Genomic DNA, 16113 nt, shown 5'->3' with positions numbered 1-16113 from the left:
CAAATGAAAGGAAGTTCACTTTCCTAGATGCAAACTTTGTACAAGGCTCTGTGATACTGATGTCCTTATAGGCAAAATGGAGCAAATGTGGAGAGACTCTTCCTTGGGAGGTTCAGCTGGCCTGGACATGACCACTTCTTCCTCTCTTTTTAGTAACACTGTTCTGTTTCTGTTTGACTAATGTGTGCTTATCTTTAAAAAAAAATTATACCTCCTATTCCTCTTCTATGTAAAAGATAAGCATGAAACGCAGTTCTGGCCAGTAAGCTACAGGCAGTGTGCCGGGTGTGGTTTTAGGACAGCCCTTTCAGAGCAGACAGAGCGCAGGTTTATTCCTCTGCTCACACTGTCCTGCTTCTCACTAGCCCGGATAACCTGCCGGGGTGGACAGGGTAGGATGAACACAGTCAATAACTTTGCTGAAGACGAGCAGGAGAGCATGGGTTTCTGATGGCACCACAGTGTCTGGAAGAGCCCATTTCCACACATATCTAATTATATGGGGAAAACCCTTTAATGTACTCAACTCAGCTATTAGTTATGGAGAGGTTAGCTGTTACATGCAGTTAATTGTATTCCCAATTTAACTGGTTCTCAGTCAACACAGATTCAAGCTCCCTGAGCCTCAAAACAACAGGCACGAACTGCAATTCCTCTTTCCAAGGACGGTGAGAAGCCGTCTGTGGCTTGTGGTTTGGTGACCACACTCTTATATACTCAATGGACAAAGAAATGATAACCATTGTTTATGGTGACATACCAGCTGGACATCACCAGAAATGTTAAAGGCTTAGTAATGGAGACAAGTCCCTAGCCCAAAGCTGAGGCTAATCATGACGGGGTTAAAGCAATCATATCTGCTAAGAAACAGCCCAGGAAATACTAGGGCTCGATAAATGCAGACCTGCGAATGAGTGTGTTTAGACCACTGGCAGTGACCATCTTCCCTAGGCTCCCTTCCCTGCTCTGTGCCCTGCAATCTAATCCTCCAAATTCACCAGTCACAGACTGTGCTGGGCGTCCCTGTTCTGACACCCGTGCCTACTGTGTGTCAAGGCACACAGTATTAGCAGCACAAGGGTGATGGTGGCAGTCAGTGAGCAGGAAGTGAGGGAGTGAGGGAGAGCTCAGCATATTCATGTCTCCTACTGTTTTGCTGGGTGTGGGAAACTGCCACACTACAGCAAGAAGACTCAGAAAACCACAGCTTGACAAGGGGTGGGCATGGCCCCAGGCAAAAGACTGGAAAGGCCCTCCTTCTCCCACAACATAGGATGCTCGTGGGCAGGAAGGAGGGATTTCTGATACAAACACACAAACTGCCACTGGGGAGGTCACAGAAGGTCATCTGGGAGGCAAGATCTGGCCTCTTACTAAAGAGATAATGCTGTCCAGAGATTAAATTCTAGGAGGCTCTTTTTTTTTTTTTTTTTTTTTTCTTTTCAGAAAAACACTTCTTTTGGCCTTCATTTGGGCTGGCTTGAAATAGAGCAGTGCTCTCTTTATTAGAGACTCTCAGTTTACTCTTGGAGCATCATGGGAGGGCAATCGGCACCTGGCCTCTGTTTGAGCAGGGCTGCACTGCTGGGTAGGTCACATTCTCTCTACATAGGATAAAATGCCCACTGATGAGCATACACAGCTACTTCCAGAGGGTCCCCTCCGACAGGGATGGCCCACTTCCTTGCACACGCAAACCGCTACTCATACACTTGTCTACCAGCAGGCCGAGATCTGTTCAGTTAAAAAGCACACCACAACTTTTGAGAGAGCCAAGGAGAGAGTGAGGAAGCTGTTTATATTTTGGCACAAGCAAGCTTCTAAAAGGCCTTTGTTTCTCACCGTATGCAGTTCTTGGCTGTCTCCCACTCACAGTGTTTGTCAGCTGGGATAAGACTCAGGCAAAGCAGGAAGTGCAGCTCTTGGTGCTGCTGTGCTGAGCAGGGCCATGGCTTGGGGAGGGATGAAGCAGAAACCCAGAAGCGGTACTGTTCGTGTATGGAGAGACACCACACAAAGGCCAGGATGTGAGACTGAGTTACCCAAAGTGCTCTGGCACCTCATCCCACTTCTAACACCAATGAACAAGGAAGGAGGCCTTAACACTTCTCTGTGTCAGATAGATAGTGGGATAGATTTATAATTGCGATTTATAATGAGTAAATGTGTGTGTGTGAGAGAGAGAGAAAGAGAGAGAGAGAGAGAGAGAGAGAGAGAGAGAGAGAGAGGTTTCTGACCGACTGAGCTCTCTCCACTGTGCTTCTGTTCGGAAGCTTCCAAGGGTTAATGTCCTTGACCCTCCTTGGCCCAGAGTGCAGAAATGGCTCGGGCTCCACAAGAGCCCCACCATAATCTGATGCTGATGTTGTTTTTCTCCTTCAATTTACAAGACATTTCTGTCTTTGGACAAATGCATTAACAATCCACAGACACTATTCTAAAGAATATTCATTTTATCCTGATATCAATTTATTTTTAACTAATTCTCATACCCCCCTCTCTAGCAACTGTGAATAAATTAATTACATATCCCTTTTACTTGTCCAAATAAGTAGCTAATTAGTATTTTATGAGCCTGACCCTTTTCTCAAGACACATTTAATATTGTCTTAACCAACTTCTACTTGTGGAGAAGCACAAGGAGTTTAATTGAAACTCCCAAGTTGAAATTACAATCCTATGCGCACTTAAGGTCTGGTGAAGCACAGGGAGAAAGGCAAGATAAGAAGGCAACCTAAGCCTTTAGTGATAAATGGATGGAAAAGGAAGTGTGAGTCCCACAGGCAGCACAATACTCCCACAGTTAGGACACTGTACTTTGGACATGTACACTTCATGTGTAGTGGAACATTTTTTCACATGCTACAGCATGACTAAAACTTCAGGATGTGATGCTAAGCAAAATAAACCAGTCACAGAAAGGCAAACCCTACAACGGTTTATGTGTATGAAAACCCTGAAGCAAACAGATCCCAGACAGAGAGAAAATGGCAGCACCAGAGGCTGGGAGGGAGAGGAAGGAGCAATGTTCAGTGAGACTTGAGTTCCTGTCCTGCATCAGGGATGCTCTGGAGATCAGAGATTCAGCAAACACACAGAGCTAGCTATGCTGTCCTGGACTGCCAGAATAGCTAAGAGGGCATATTTATGTGCATTTTTACCACAAAGAAAAGTTACATTAATAGCAGCTGGATTTTTGCTTTTTTTGAGATACGATCTCATTCTGAGGCTAGGCTTGCTTCAAACTCTGGCATCCTCCTGTCTCCGACTCCCAAGTGCTGGGATGACCCAGCTTAAAAGCAGTTCACTTTTAGGGAACTCTTTAGCATGCATCAGTGTGGCTTTAAGGGTTTTATGTGTTATACTTGGCTAACCCTCCACCCTCATCTCTGATTGCAGGGATCAAGGCACACAAATGTGAAAGTGTAGGTAGTTCCTGTGTAGCAGGCTGTTCACAGCCCACAGGTACCCAAGTGGCCGCCACACTCAGCTGCCTTCCTTCGCTATATTATACTGATTTCCTTTTAGAGAACACACATCTAATTAAATCTTCAGCATCAAATCTCTTTTGTAAACCTAACACTGTCACCAGCTGAAGAGGAAAACAAATTTTCTCGTCTCTGTGTGTGTGTCTGTGTGTCTGTGTGTGCGCGTGATACACATCTGAAGTGCTAAAATGGAAGCTGAGTACTGTACCACCATTCCTGGCCTCTGCCTTCATTTGTTGTGAGAAGATCTCTGACCACGTATGGTAGTGCACTCCCTTCATCCAAGAGCTTAGAAAGCAGAGGTCGGTGGATCTCGTGAGTTGGAGGCCAGTCTGGTCTACAGAATAAATTCCAGGACAGACAGGGCTACACAGAGAAACTCTGTCTTGAAAAACGGCAAGGAACAACAACAGCAGCAGCAGCAATAAGAGGTCTCTCGCTGAACCTGGAACTGAGCAGCTGAGTGGACTGCCTAGCCAGGAAGCTCCAGACCCTTCTGCCTGAGTCTCTCAGTGCTGGGATTACAGCCCTGTATCACCACACCCAGTTTTTATATGGGTTTGGGGATCTGAACTCAGGTCTTCACACTTGCTCAGCAAGTATTTTGTTACCCACTAAACCATCTTCCCTGACTCAAATTTGTTTTTTATAAAATCTCCTATAAGCAAATCCTTGTTAATTATTTTAAAAGCTAGCATTCATCAGTATATATGCATATATACACTTATAAGTACACAAAAATGCACACATGCATAATACACTAGTGAGCATGCGCACACACACACACACACACACACACACACACACACACACACACACACACACACAGAGCACACACAGGTTGGGTATGCCTTACCCCAAATGCTTGGGTAATATTTAGATTATAGACTATGTCCATTTATATAATGAGACATTTTGAGAGAGGGACCCAAGTCCAAACATGCAATTTGCTGAAGTATTCTACATGCCTTCTACATAGAGCCTTAAGGTCATTTTACACAAGACTTTTAGTAATTTTGTCCATGAAACAGTTTTGTGGCATAGAATTTTCCACTTGTGGTATCATGTCAGGTCTCAAAAAGTTTTGGATCATGAAACTTGGATTTTCAAGTAACTGATGTTCAGACTGTAGAAAGTTAATTAAAAAGAAAGCAATGAACTCAGACTTAGTTGAGCTAAGTCAATGACTTACTCTGCATTTTATTTGCTAGTAGCTGCAGAGAATCTATTGTATACTAGGGCCCCTGATTGGTGGTTTCTTAACAACATGTCAGAATCTTATACCGTCTGTCTGGGTAGCGAACTGAAATAGTAAAGCGTACTCAATTCCCTCACAACTGTTAATTCTCTATTTATAGATATCTGACTTGTCTCTGTCCTGAAACGAATGATTTGTTTTATTTGGCCCAGAATCATATGCAGTTGGCCTACTGTGCATATCTTACACAGACCTCGCTGTTATGCATTCATTAAGCAATTTCCCTGTGCCTGCTTCCATCTCATATGGATGAGTCCTTCCTGTTAAAGATGTATTTCTGTCATCATTTTACACAAAGCTACTGCTTTGAGTTTCCCCCTGTGTGTGCCTAGACAAGAACTACAAGGAAGGGTGAAGGACAGGTTCTGTAGCAAACCCCATCTTTTAACCCTCTAGAGGTGTAGTTCTCCACCTTCCCAATGCTGCGACCCTTTAATCTAGTTCCTCACATTGTGGTGATTCCAAGCCATAAACTGATTTCCATTGCTATTTCCTAACTGTAATTTTGCTGGTGCTATGAGTCATAAATCTCTGATATGCGACATTCAAGGGGGACATGACCTACAGGGTGAGAACCACTGCTCCAGTCAAGCAAGCCCACTCCTTAGTCGCTGGTGCATGGACACCTACAACCAAGCTGAGGTCTGGCTGAGGGATGGCACTGACCGTTGTCTGTCTCCGGGGATTGTATAGACCAGTGCAGCAGCAGTAAAGCTCACCTCATTAGTGAGGGAGAGGATGAAGGACTTTTGAAGAGGAACAGAGGAAAAAGTACTCCAAAGTTCTCTGGCCTGGCACTCTGATTTGGGGGGTGGGGGAGAAGGGTCTTCATTAGTGGACCAGAGACAGCACTCACCTGACACAGAGGGACGTTATCACAGCAGTGGCTTTACAGAGCAACCTGACAGTAACAAATCAACACAGCACACTACAGTCTAAGTGTGACAATGCATTGAGAGTCAGAGTCATGTAAATCTAATATTAATTATGCAAAAATGCCAGTGACATTCACGTTTGAAGATGCCTGCAATGTTCCCTGGCAGTTTTCTCCTAACACCCAACAGAAATAAAAATAAAACAGCATCATTAGTAACAGAGAGCTAAGGCTGAAGAGACAGCAATGCACATAAGCTCCACGTCAGCAGGCCTCTGGAACACTCAAGAGCATGCACAGCTTATTAGCTTCTAACCTTCCGGCTTAATAATGGAGGACAAGGGAGGCCAGAGCATGCACGTTTCTAAGATCTTTGCATCCACAAACTCCTTAAGATACTTAGTGAATTAAGCTTGTGAGGTGACTGGGATCCTGTCGAGGCCTTTAATAGATTTAATAAACGTTTCCTTTTGAGACCATGCATATGAACAGCCAGAGGTTAAGATAGCTGAATTAAAACTTTTCAATATAGTTTTGAGTGTATCAGTCCTATCTGTACTGTGGAAGGGACACAGCATGGAGTTCAGATGTCAGATGTTGACAGCCCCGGGCTCTAATACCAGTCTCCCCTTTTCTTACGTGACTCTGGGGAAGTTCTATGAATGATTTTTTTTTCTCCCATTTTGAAAAAATGGGGCCAATCAGAGGCTGTTATGGCAATTCAATGACTCAATACAGACATAATTCTGTTTGGTCACATTTGGGAACATTTCATTGAGAATTACAAGTCTAGTGGGTTCCTCACAAGTCCCTCTCATCACTTCCCAATTAAAGAGAAAAAAAGATGACATTCAAAGACGTTCCAATAACCTGTTCTAGGACATGCCCTGGACAAGAAAACAAACCAAGCACGACGAACTCCAAAGCTTGTCTCAAGTGACCATTTTCAAAGCCAGCGAGGGCAGTTTTCACACACATTATTCATGTATTTCCGATAGGAAAGAAGAGAGTTTAGTTTGGCAAAATCTACTGCATTAGAGTGTCCTAGGGAAAACAAATGATGAAAAGCTAAGAACACAAGTGTAGGATGCGTTTCTGATGAAGGTCAAGAGAAAAGAGGGCAAGTACGTGAGCATGCATAGAAGAGAAACAAAAACACCCAACTTGTCCACACTCCAAGCCGCACCTGTACCTGACCTCCTCCCCTGCGTGCAGACAAGAAGCCTTTCTTGTCACACACAAGGCTTTAAGGACTCCTCCTGAAGGGCTAGCCTGCTAGCACTCCCTGCTATTTCTTACTGCTTGAAAAAGGGAATTTCTGCTCTGCTCAGTCCCCTCCCCGAAACCCCACCTCAGAACTCCCAAACACAGAGCAGCTGAAGCGTGAGTGAAATGATATTCCTCCCCACAGGGGGCTGAGCTTTTCTAGACAGATGCAATGACTTTTAGGAGCAAAACAAGGCTTGGATGTTTATATGGGAATCCCTATCACACTTGAACACACACATTGGTAGAAATAGGTTGCCCACTGGGGCCTCCCAGATATTCCTACACACAGATGAGACCTCCCCCACCCCCACTCCCAGTGAATGCCAAGGTCTTGGTCCTACTAAGTGGAGGAACTTACTGGCTGCTTCACAGGATTTAAGTTAGGTTTGACTTGTCCTGTGGGAAGAGGAGGCAAAGAGCAGACGGGTGAGAGGACAGGAGGCACAGATGTAACAGCCTGTTTACCCTGGAATACATACTCTACTCATGTGGTAAACTAGGGGTCTGAAATGGAAGGCTTTTGGAAAGAAAACAGAACCCGTGACAAAGTCAGATGTGTTTAAAATCTCTCCTTGCCCCCATTGTTGCAAAAAGAGACTTCAGCGGTTCTGCATTGGCCACCAGAATGTCTTTAACTTTTTTTTTTTTTTTTGTCTTCTGGGCTTCTTTTTCAGTCTGGAAGAGGCAGAGAAGAGAGTGGGAGGGAAAGCAGGGGGACTGGGCCTGGGAGCAGAAGTTTAACAAAGGATCACTTTAACAGAGACCACTGAGTAATGGCTTTGCTGGTGCCAAGAATAACATCAGCTCAATGTCGCCAATTAGAATCAGGTCAGTTGTGCCTCATGGCTGCTCCAGCTCTCCACCCGGACCCCAGCAGAGTTGCTACCCATGCTGATGTCACCAGTAGTCACTGTGGCCCCAGCAAGTCCCCCACTCAGTTCAAAGAAAAGCACTTTTGCACTTTTCTCTTACAGAGGCGGGAAGCCAGTATGAGAAGGAAGTGGCAATCAGGGAGGCTAGAGAACATCAGTCTGTAAGAACCACCTTCCAGGCCTAACTCAGGATTCTAAAGCTGCTAAGCCCACTGGAGCTCATTTAACATGAGTTAAGATACAGCAGCACCTGGAACAGAACTGGAACAAGCCAGCGCTTATGAAGCCGTGGCCATTACTAACAATACAGAAGGGAGGATTTTGTCCTGCTTCTTATCTCTTGACATGAATCCTGGAGCAGTGATCACTGAGCAGAATGTACCCTGATAAGAAGGATGAGCAAGGAGGTGTTCTGATAACTTATGAGAAGGCTGTGGGACTGGACACGGGGGTGAGGAAGATAGCAACAGAGTTCCCACAAAAATGACTGCATGAAATTTTATAAGAGTGATACTAAGTTATAAACATACAGTTTTTCTAAAAGACAGAAGAATGACCTACCAGAGAGACAGACATAAAGATATAAAGACAGACCGGCAGGCAGACAGGTATATACACATACACACAGAGGGAGATAAGGAAGTGGGGGAGGGGAGGGGAAAAGGGGAGGAGGAAGAATGAATATGAATGACTGCTTATCTCCTTCCTTCTGGATAGGTCCCTGAGAGAATGGCATTAGCATCTCTTGGGAGCTTGTGAGAAATGAAAACAACTGAAGCCTCTCCCCATCAACCTGCATGGACAATGGGATGAATGGACAGTCAGTGTTTTAACTGGCTCTTCTGCTCACTTGGTTTAGGGATATAAAGACGAGGGCCTGCAGGCCAAATCCAGCCCGCTGCTAGGTTTTGTAAATTAAGTTTTAGTGAAACACAGTCACAGTTTTTCATGCACACATCATACATGGCTGAGCTGAGGAGCCACGACAGATTCTCTGGCCAGTGAAGGTTCTTTATAGGAAAGGTCTGTCAACCTTGTGCAAAGTTTTGCAAGCTACTGGGTTCAGTTCCTAGCATATAAAGGTTCATAGAGTTCCCGTATTCATTCCTTTTGCTTATCATGGAAAATATTTTCTCTTATATCTATCCCTAAACTTTGCCAGTGGCTCTAAGTAACTTTCTTCTTCTATTCCCAGGTAACAGGATCCATTTTTCTCATGGGTGAACTCAGTGCACGGCAGTTTCTAGGCAGCAATGAAGAGCAAACCGGCTCCATCTCAGAGCTTGGAAATGCTGCATCCAGGCTCATGCCCTGACAGAACGTGTCTGCCCAAATGAACATCTTAACAGTCTGAATATATACGTGCTCTAATTGAAGGCAGAAAAGGATGCACGTAATGGAAGAAAAGCCATGCAGTCTACCCCAACATTTATTAAGAGATCACTCTGTGAAAGGTGCTCTTTATAGGAGGAATTACTTCACCATCTATACTGCGTGATTACATACGAGCAGAATGTAAATAAAGATCCCTTACATACCAGTTTCCAAACATCTTGCCTGTGGATGCCTGCTTGGTAAACCGAACTTTAACCATAAAGGCAATTAGCCAAACTGTTAGTTACCTATGCTTTAGAAAAATGGCCTAAAAGCACAGGAACTTCATTAGATAAATAGCATCTTCACCCTGGAAACAATAACACAAGGGAAGAGATAAAGGCTACACTGAGATGCAACTCATGCTTTAGTCAATAGTTTGGTGGTAATTAAGAAGGTCAGGTCTAGCACAGCTAAGCTAAAAACCAAAGGCTTGACCTCTAGCAGGACTTTGCTTCTGCTGTGGACAGACTACCTGTCCGTCTTCTGAATAAAGTGCTCCAAATCCCTAAACTGTTCAATTAGAACACCTAAGACCTTGTTTGCTGTTTTGCTATACATCTAAGCTGGGGGGATTTGGTCTTTCTTGAGTCCCAAACCCATGGCACTTAACCCTTATTCACCTTTACTTAAATCAGTTGTATTTCTCACACACACACACGCACACACACACACACACACACACACACACACACGCACACACACACACACACACACACTCACACGAACTGTGATGGACGGTTTTCTGTTCCCGTTCCAGGAGACATAAGATAACTCCCTTCTTGGGAGTTCTGCCTCCTCCCTGAGACAGATGCTCTGACAGATCTGAAAGAACATATTTTCCATATACTTCATAATTCAGTGAAACTAAACTAGGAAAATCCTCATTGGAAAAAAAAAATCCACACAAGAACAGTGGTACCCGGAGTTTTCAAAGGAATGTGAGTTGCTGGAAGTTAATCAAAAGCATACGAAGTACTCAAGAATGAAGCAGTTTCTAAAAGTGAGAAATCAGCAGACGGCCTCTCCTTCTTCCCCAAGTGAGTGCTCTGGAAAGAGCTCCTTCTATGTGAAGATGCTCACCATGGCAGTGTGCTAAAGCGTAGTTTAAAAGGCTCCCATGCAGCCTAGGAGCTGGGTCGGATGGTGAAGGCAACTGTTGCAAATCTGGTTATTAGACCTCCACCCCGGAGCCAACAAAGCGGAGGAGAAAACCGACTCCCAGAGACTGTCCTCTGACCTGTACAGGAGCACGGGGCACAGATATACCCACAATAAAAAAGCTGCCTATAGTTTGGATTAAAAAAAACAAAAACAAAAACAAAAATGAAAACCAAGAAAGACCAATGGAGTGAGAGATGGCTCGGTGGGTAAAGGTGCCTGCTTCCAAATTAAACCTCCAGAGTATGAGTCCAGAGTCTGTATGGCAGAATGGAGTTCCACAAGTTGACCTCCATATGCACGCAGCACCACATTCACAGGCATGCTCGGGCACACACACACACACACACACACACACACACACACACACACACACACACACAAATTCATAAGGAAAAAAAGGAAAGGGACCAACAGTATAAATCCAACTGATTTGCTGACTGTACTCAGACAGGTCTGTACAGGTCGCATCTGGATAAGTCGCAGTGCTGAGTAATTAACATGACAGAAGTTAAGAACTGTAAATAGCTTTAAGAAATGTACACAGCTTGATAAAAGAAAGTGTCGAACGCATACTAACATCTGCAGCTGTGAAAATGCAAACTGGCTTCCTTGATTCTGCTGCCTCAAAGATTCTCCAATTGAGCACATTTCCATGTGGCAGCGGACAACATGTGGTCAGAGTGAGGTGCTGCAGTCTATGCTTTCCTAGTTCAAAGGTCTGAAGTTTTCTCCAGGAAAAAGGATCCAAAGAGCCATTCACAATTGCCTGCATTTATATCTTCTCAATTCTGATGTGCTAATTGATCAGCCAGACTACTGTAGCCACATCCAATCAGGTGACCTGGGCAGGCAAAACAGTGAGCACATTTCGTTCTCAATAACAGTTCTGACAGCTAGCTTGGGCTGTCAACTTAATGAGATTAACATGCTAACGATTAGCATAGCACACCTTTGCCTATGGCTGTGAAGATGTTTCCAGAAAAAGTTAGATCATGAAGCTAGAGAATGTTTATGATATAATATTCCAGTTGGAGGCAGTAGGTCACCAGGAGTGGGTATATCTGCGTCTGGCTCCTTACTGTTACCTCTGCTTCTGGTTGTCATGAGGTGAACAGCTTCCTCTGCCAAGCTCTTCCTCCATGCTGTCTCTGCCTTGCTAGGTGCCTAAGAACAACGCAGTCAGCCAGACATAGACTAGAACCTCAAAGCTGTGAGCCAAAATCAATCTTTCCTCTCTAGGTTGACTTCCTTGGTACTTTAGTATTTGATATGTAAAGAGATCGGGCATAATGAGGGCTTTCCACACAGAAGCAAGCAATGGTTGAACACTGCCTTCATCTCTATGCACAATCTGATGCACATTCTGTATTATACACTCATGAAAAGGAAGCAAAGGGCAGGAAAAAAGGTTTTTTTCCCCCTCCATAGTGAAATACCAAAGAAGCTCACAGAAATAGTTTTAATTCAACCAAATACCCCTCGTGCAGGACATTGTCACTGTTTCCAACCACTGTGTAGAGCCAACAAGAAAAAGCAAACTCTCCCAACATTTTTCTGGGGCCATCTCTGCTCTGCAACTGGGGCTAAACTGGTGTGCTATATGGGTTCTCACACACTCATTCACCCAGGAGCTGGTATATCAAAAACAGTGCCTGACACACGGTAGTCACTCAACAAACAGTTGCTGAACGAAGAGAAATCAAATAACCTACCTTACCAAGATTTTTCCGAAATTGAAAGTTACAAGAGATTATGAAGGACTCTTATCTTAGGTACTTACTTATCTGTGACAAGTCTAAGGAGGCCAACATTTGGTACGTTTACAAATAAAGATGCTTAGAATGCAGCTTTGAGGAACTGGGAATTAGATTGGGAGGCTAGTAAGATCATTCAATAGAAAAAGTAAACGTGGTAATAAAGGTTTTACAAATTCAGATACAGCAACAGTGCCCAACGCCAGTTCAGCACCATCTTCTGCCGATGCTAACACTACAGCTCAAATGGTACCAGGATGACCCCTGGCAGGTTTGATGACTGTTCAGGGAACAAGTCATTCACTGTCCTCAACTTGTCTCACCAATAGAAGGAAGTCACTATCTCATGATTTTCAATTACCTGGTGCCGGGCTCGACTCTGGTCCAGAAGTTGCCGGGACTGAAGTTTTTGTTGCTCGAGTTGCTGGAGAGCAAAATGGAGTTGGTAGCTGCCTGCTGTGGGGTGGTACTTGTGCTGGGGGACCACCCCTGTAGCCTTGCTGTATGCGTTGTTCTCTACCTCGCCCTCCCAGGCAAAGCCACCTGTCTGGAGGCTCCTGAAGAGAGAAAGAATACATGTTTCCACATGGGGATGAGAACAGTCCAAAGGAAAGAGACATGTCTGCTATTTTTCCTTACAGAACCAGACACTTAGATTTGTAAAGCTACTTGTATCATAAATTACCTGACCTCTCTACCACATAACATCTTGTCTGTTCTGGCTTCTGTTTCCCAACTTCTCTTAAATTAAGAAATGTCCAAATATCTATTAAAAGTATGTCTGTGAAATGTGTTCATGTGTGAAAGATTTCATATTTCTCTTGCTCAGGGATGGGGTGCTCAGCTGCCATGGAAACTGCTCAACCCCATGCTACCAGCTGATCTTGGCCAGCAGGATCGAGAGCCTCAGAGCTTAGCTTATTTGGCTTCTGAGAAGATCTGACTTATAGCAATTCCTATGAAAATACATCAATGAATATTTATATATGCATTAACTACAGCTATCGCCAGTACTGTCATAAACATAGAAGTATGTGCACATAAGTAAAGGACTTTGAGCATATGGAGGAATATGGTGACCACCGTGGAAAGCAAGTACCTAAATGATGACTGGAATGTTAGCCTAATTCACAGGCAGAGGACCAAGTGAGGGTGAGATGAGCTTCTCTCTCTCTCTCTCTCTCTCTCTCTCTGCAGATGATGCATGTGCACATGTGTCCACATGTATATAGAGGTCAGAAGTCAACACTGAGTTCTCTCCTTAATTACTTTTCTAGTTTATTTTAAGTCAGAGTCTCTCCCTGATGGCAATTCTGTTAGAATGGAAGCCCAGGGAGCCCCAGGGTTCCTCCTGTCTCTAGCTCCTGGAGACTCTTACCTTCTGTTTCCTTAGTGAGGAAAGACAGACTGACTGGTCACACAGGAGCTAAAAGACTCTGAGAGGACTGTGGGTGGAAGGTGCAATGGAGAAAGACACTCAGGTTTATTTTATTTTATTTTTTACATGAGCTCTTCCAGGCTGGCTTTAAATTTGCAAACCTCCTGCCTGCAACCTCTAAGTGCTGGGAATACAGGTGTGTAATACAGCCAGGTCCCGGAGTTTAGAAGTTGGGGAAGGTCAAGGCAGAAATGCCTCTCCTGCAAATGAAGACAAAGGGAGGAGACAGGCCACTGGTTGAATTATCTTGAGATTTTCATGTCAACTAAGTTAGACCTGCTTTTAAAACAGACATAAAGTTTGGTGGGCACAGATCTAAGACAAATTGGGCTGGGGGTGGGGATGGGGTAGGAATATGATCAAAATACAGTGTAAGAAATTCTCAAAGAGGGGTTGGGGATTTAGCTCAGTGGTAGAGCACTTGCCTAGTAAGTGCAAGGCCCTGGGTTCGGTCCCTAGCTCCGAAAAAAAGAAAAAAGAAAAAAAAATTCTCAAAGAATTAATGAAAATATTATTTAAAAACTCTCCAAGGGCAACTGTTATTAGTCACTGAACAGAAGGCGAGAAAAACATCCACAGAAATTCTGCTTCCATTTCTGGCTTCATGATTAAAGAAGTTTCCAGCCACAAGGGAACAATCTAGATTCAGTAAGTAGGTATTAGAAAAGTAACATGGACTTCATACCACAATTAACCCCACTGAGTGGCTTGAGTGATTTTATTTGCTAATAATTGTTTTAACAACAACGTTTCCACAAGGTGTTCATTCCAGTGTCTTCTCACTGTGCATCAGTCAGGAATCACATCCTTGATTTGAGGAGATGCTCCCAAGGGTCTTCAGTGTATGAACAAGGGCACTTGGATGCACAGGGCAGGGCAGTGGGCAAGAAATCAAATGGATAAGAAGTGTTCTTCCAACTCCACATATACTGAAGAGGCTGGAACACCATAAACTTTTATAGTAAAATATGTTTTTAATCTCATCAGTAACATAAGCTCAGGCTACAAATCACAAAAGGAAGTTTCTCAAGCCAGTGGAGGCTTTTAGCAAAGAGGCAGGAATTTTTACAGCCCAGCTCTGGGTGGGGGTGGGGGTGCTCAACTGTGTAACGTAATAAGTGCCACGAGGACCTTCTTGTTTGAGTTTCCTGGGGTTAGTTGGACAACATTATCTCATATTCAAAGCACACGTCTTTGGGGTTTCTAGCATGCATTTGCTCTGATGACTGACACGGGCCACGCATACTACAGCAGGCTTCCCCCCACTTCTGGCACCTGAGTTTAATCCCCTCTTCTTTCTACAGTACATAATGGCTCTGACATCCATCTGAAAGTCTACCCTGTTTTCATAGTCATTCTGCTTCACTAGTTTTCTAACCCCCCCACCCCCCAAATTTTGAGATTGGTTGTTCTCATTAAAATTTTGTGAGATTCCCTGATCCAAAAAGCTTGGGGCATGTATTAAATTTGGGTTTTCTTGTGGTGGTATTGGTTGCATATTTTGAAAGTTTTTTATTTACACACACACACACACACACACACACACACACACACACACACACACACACTAATGAGATAACTTGGAACATCTAAATCATTCATGCTTCATATACACACCTTATACTCCAAACTTGTAGTCCCAGCTACTGGGAGACAGGGAGGAGAAGAGCTTAAGGCAGTAGTCTGGGGACACTGCAAGACTCTACTCTGATTCTTTTTAAGTTTCAAATATGCAGCAAGATGGCATGAATTTTGAAGTCAGTTTCTCTTCCGTTATCTATCAAGATCTCACCTCACCCCCATAGCGGTTCCCACTGCTAGGTGGTTATGGTTCCCACTGGAACTGCCCCACCATACCCCATCTCTGAACGTCCTAATGTGATTCTGGTTCGTAAGGAGCTTGGGAGAAACTGCAAGATCCACAGCAACACTTCTTCAGCATACAGGGCTACACCCTCCTCAAAGGGCCTGAGGCCTCCTAAGAAGAAATGATGTCACAGGATGGGAGGAGGCAGAGGACAGTGACAGTCACTCACTTTTGATTCTGTTGTCCGTGTTCTCTGTCTCCCTCACCCAATCCCCCTGTGCAGGGAGGGATACCCCGCCCTCACAACACTGTGTGCATCTCTATGACTATGCTTTCGGCTGCTTCCGCCATGTGTGTGTGGGGGGTGAGGTAGAACAGCATTTAAGTGCGGGTTATGATACTAACTGTCCTGAATTTTAAGGAATAGTCCTACACTAGAAAAAAGTGTGGTGCAGTTCAAAACACAAATGGTCTTAATGATAAATGGCAGTGCTCTGTGGACTCACAGGTATTTAAGGACGGCAGAGACTGTATTTTCTTCAACTGTAAATTCTTAACCACAAACAAATTCATCTTGACAAATGTCAAGTGCAGGAAGCCCTCAAGATGGAAAAGGACTCCCACGAGGGACAGAACAGCACTGACCACAGGAAGGTGCGTGATCAGGGACTGTCATGTGAAGGGATCTCCCTGGCCTTGGGGGGTGGGGGTGGGGGAGACTGTTTTTGTATGGAATAAACACTTTGGATTCCATTAAAAATGGCTCCAAGGCCAGCCAGGGTTAAGTCATATTCATAAAGATTAAACTAAGGTTA

At 44.2% G+C, this 16113-nt stretch overlaps 1 protein-coding gene across 13 annotated transcripts in view; it reads right to left on the bottom strand.

The window, feature by feature from the left end:
- The window catches only part of Ttll5 (tubulin tyrosine ligase like 5), a 219707-nt gene that overhangs the window by 49289 nt on the left and 154305 nt on the right, over nucleotides 1-16113 (bottom strand). For all 13 annotated transcript variants that reach the window (XM_032908172.1, XM_032908171.1, XM_032908169.1 and 10 more), the window contains one exon: nucleotides 12415-12610. In XM_032908172.1, coding sequence (XP_032764063.1) covers nucleotides 12415-12610 — 196 coding nt within the window. The remainder of the gene's footprint in view (nucleotides 1-12414; nucleotides 12611-16113) is intronic.

The sequence above is a fragment of the Rattus rattus genome, chromosome 7 (genome assembly GCF_011064425.1).
Source record: "Rattus rattus isolate New Zealand chromosome 7, Rrattus_CSIRO_v1, whole genome shotgun sequence".
NCBI lineage: Eukaryota > Metazoa > Chordata > Mammalia > Rodentia > Muridae > Rattus > Rattus rattus.
This window is presented reverse-complemented; position numbering and strand designations above follow the sequence as displayed.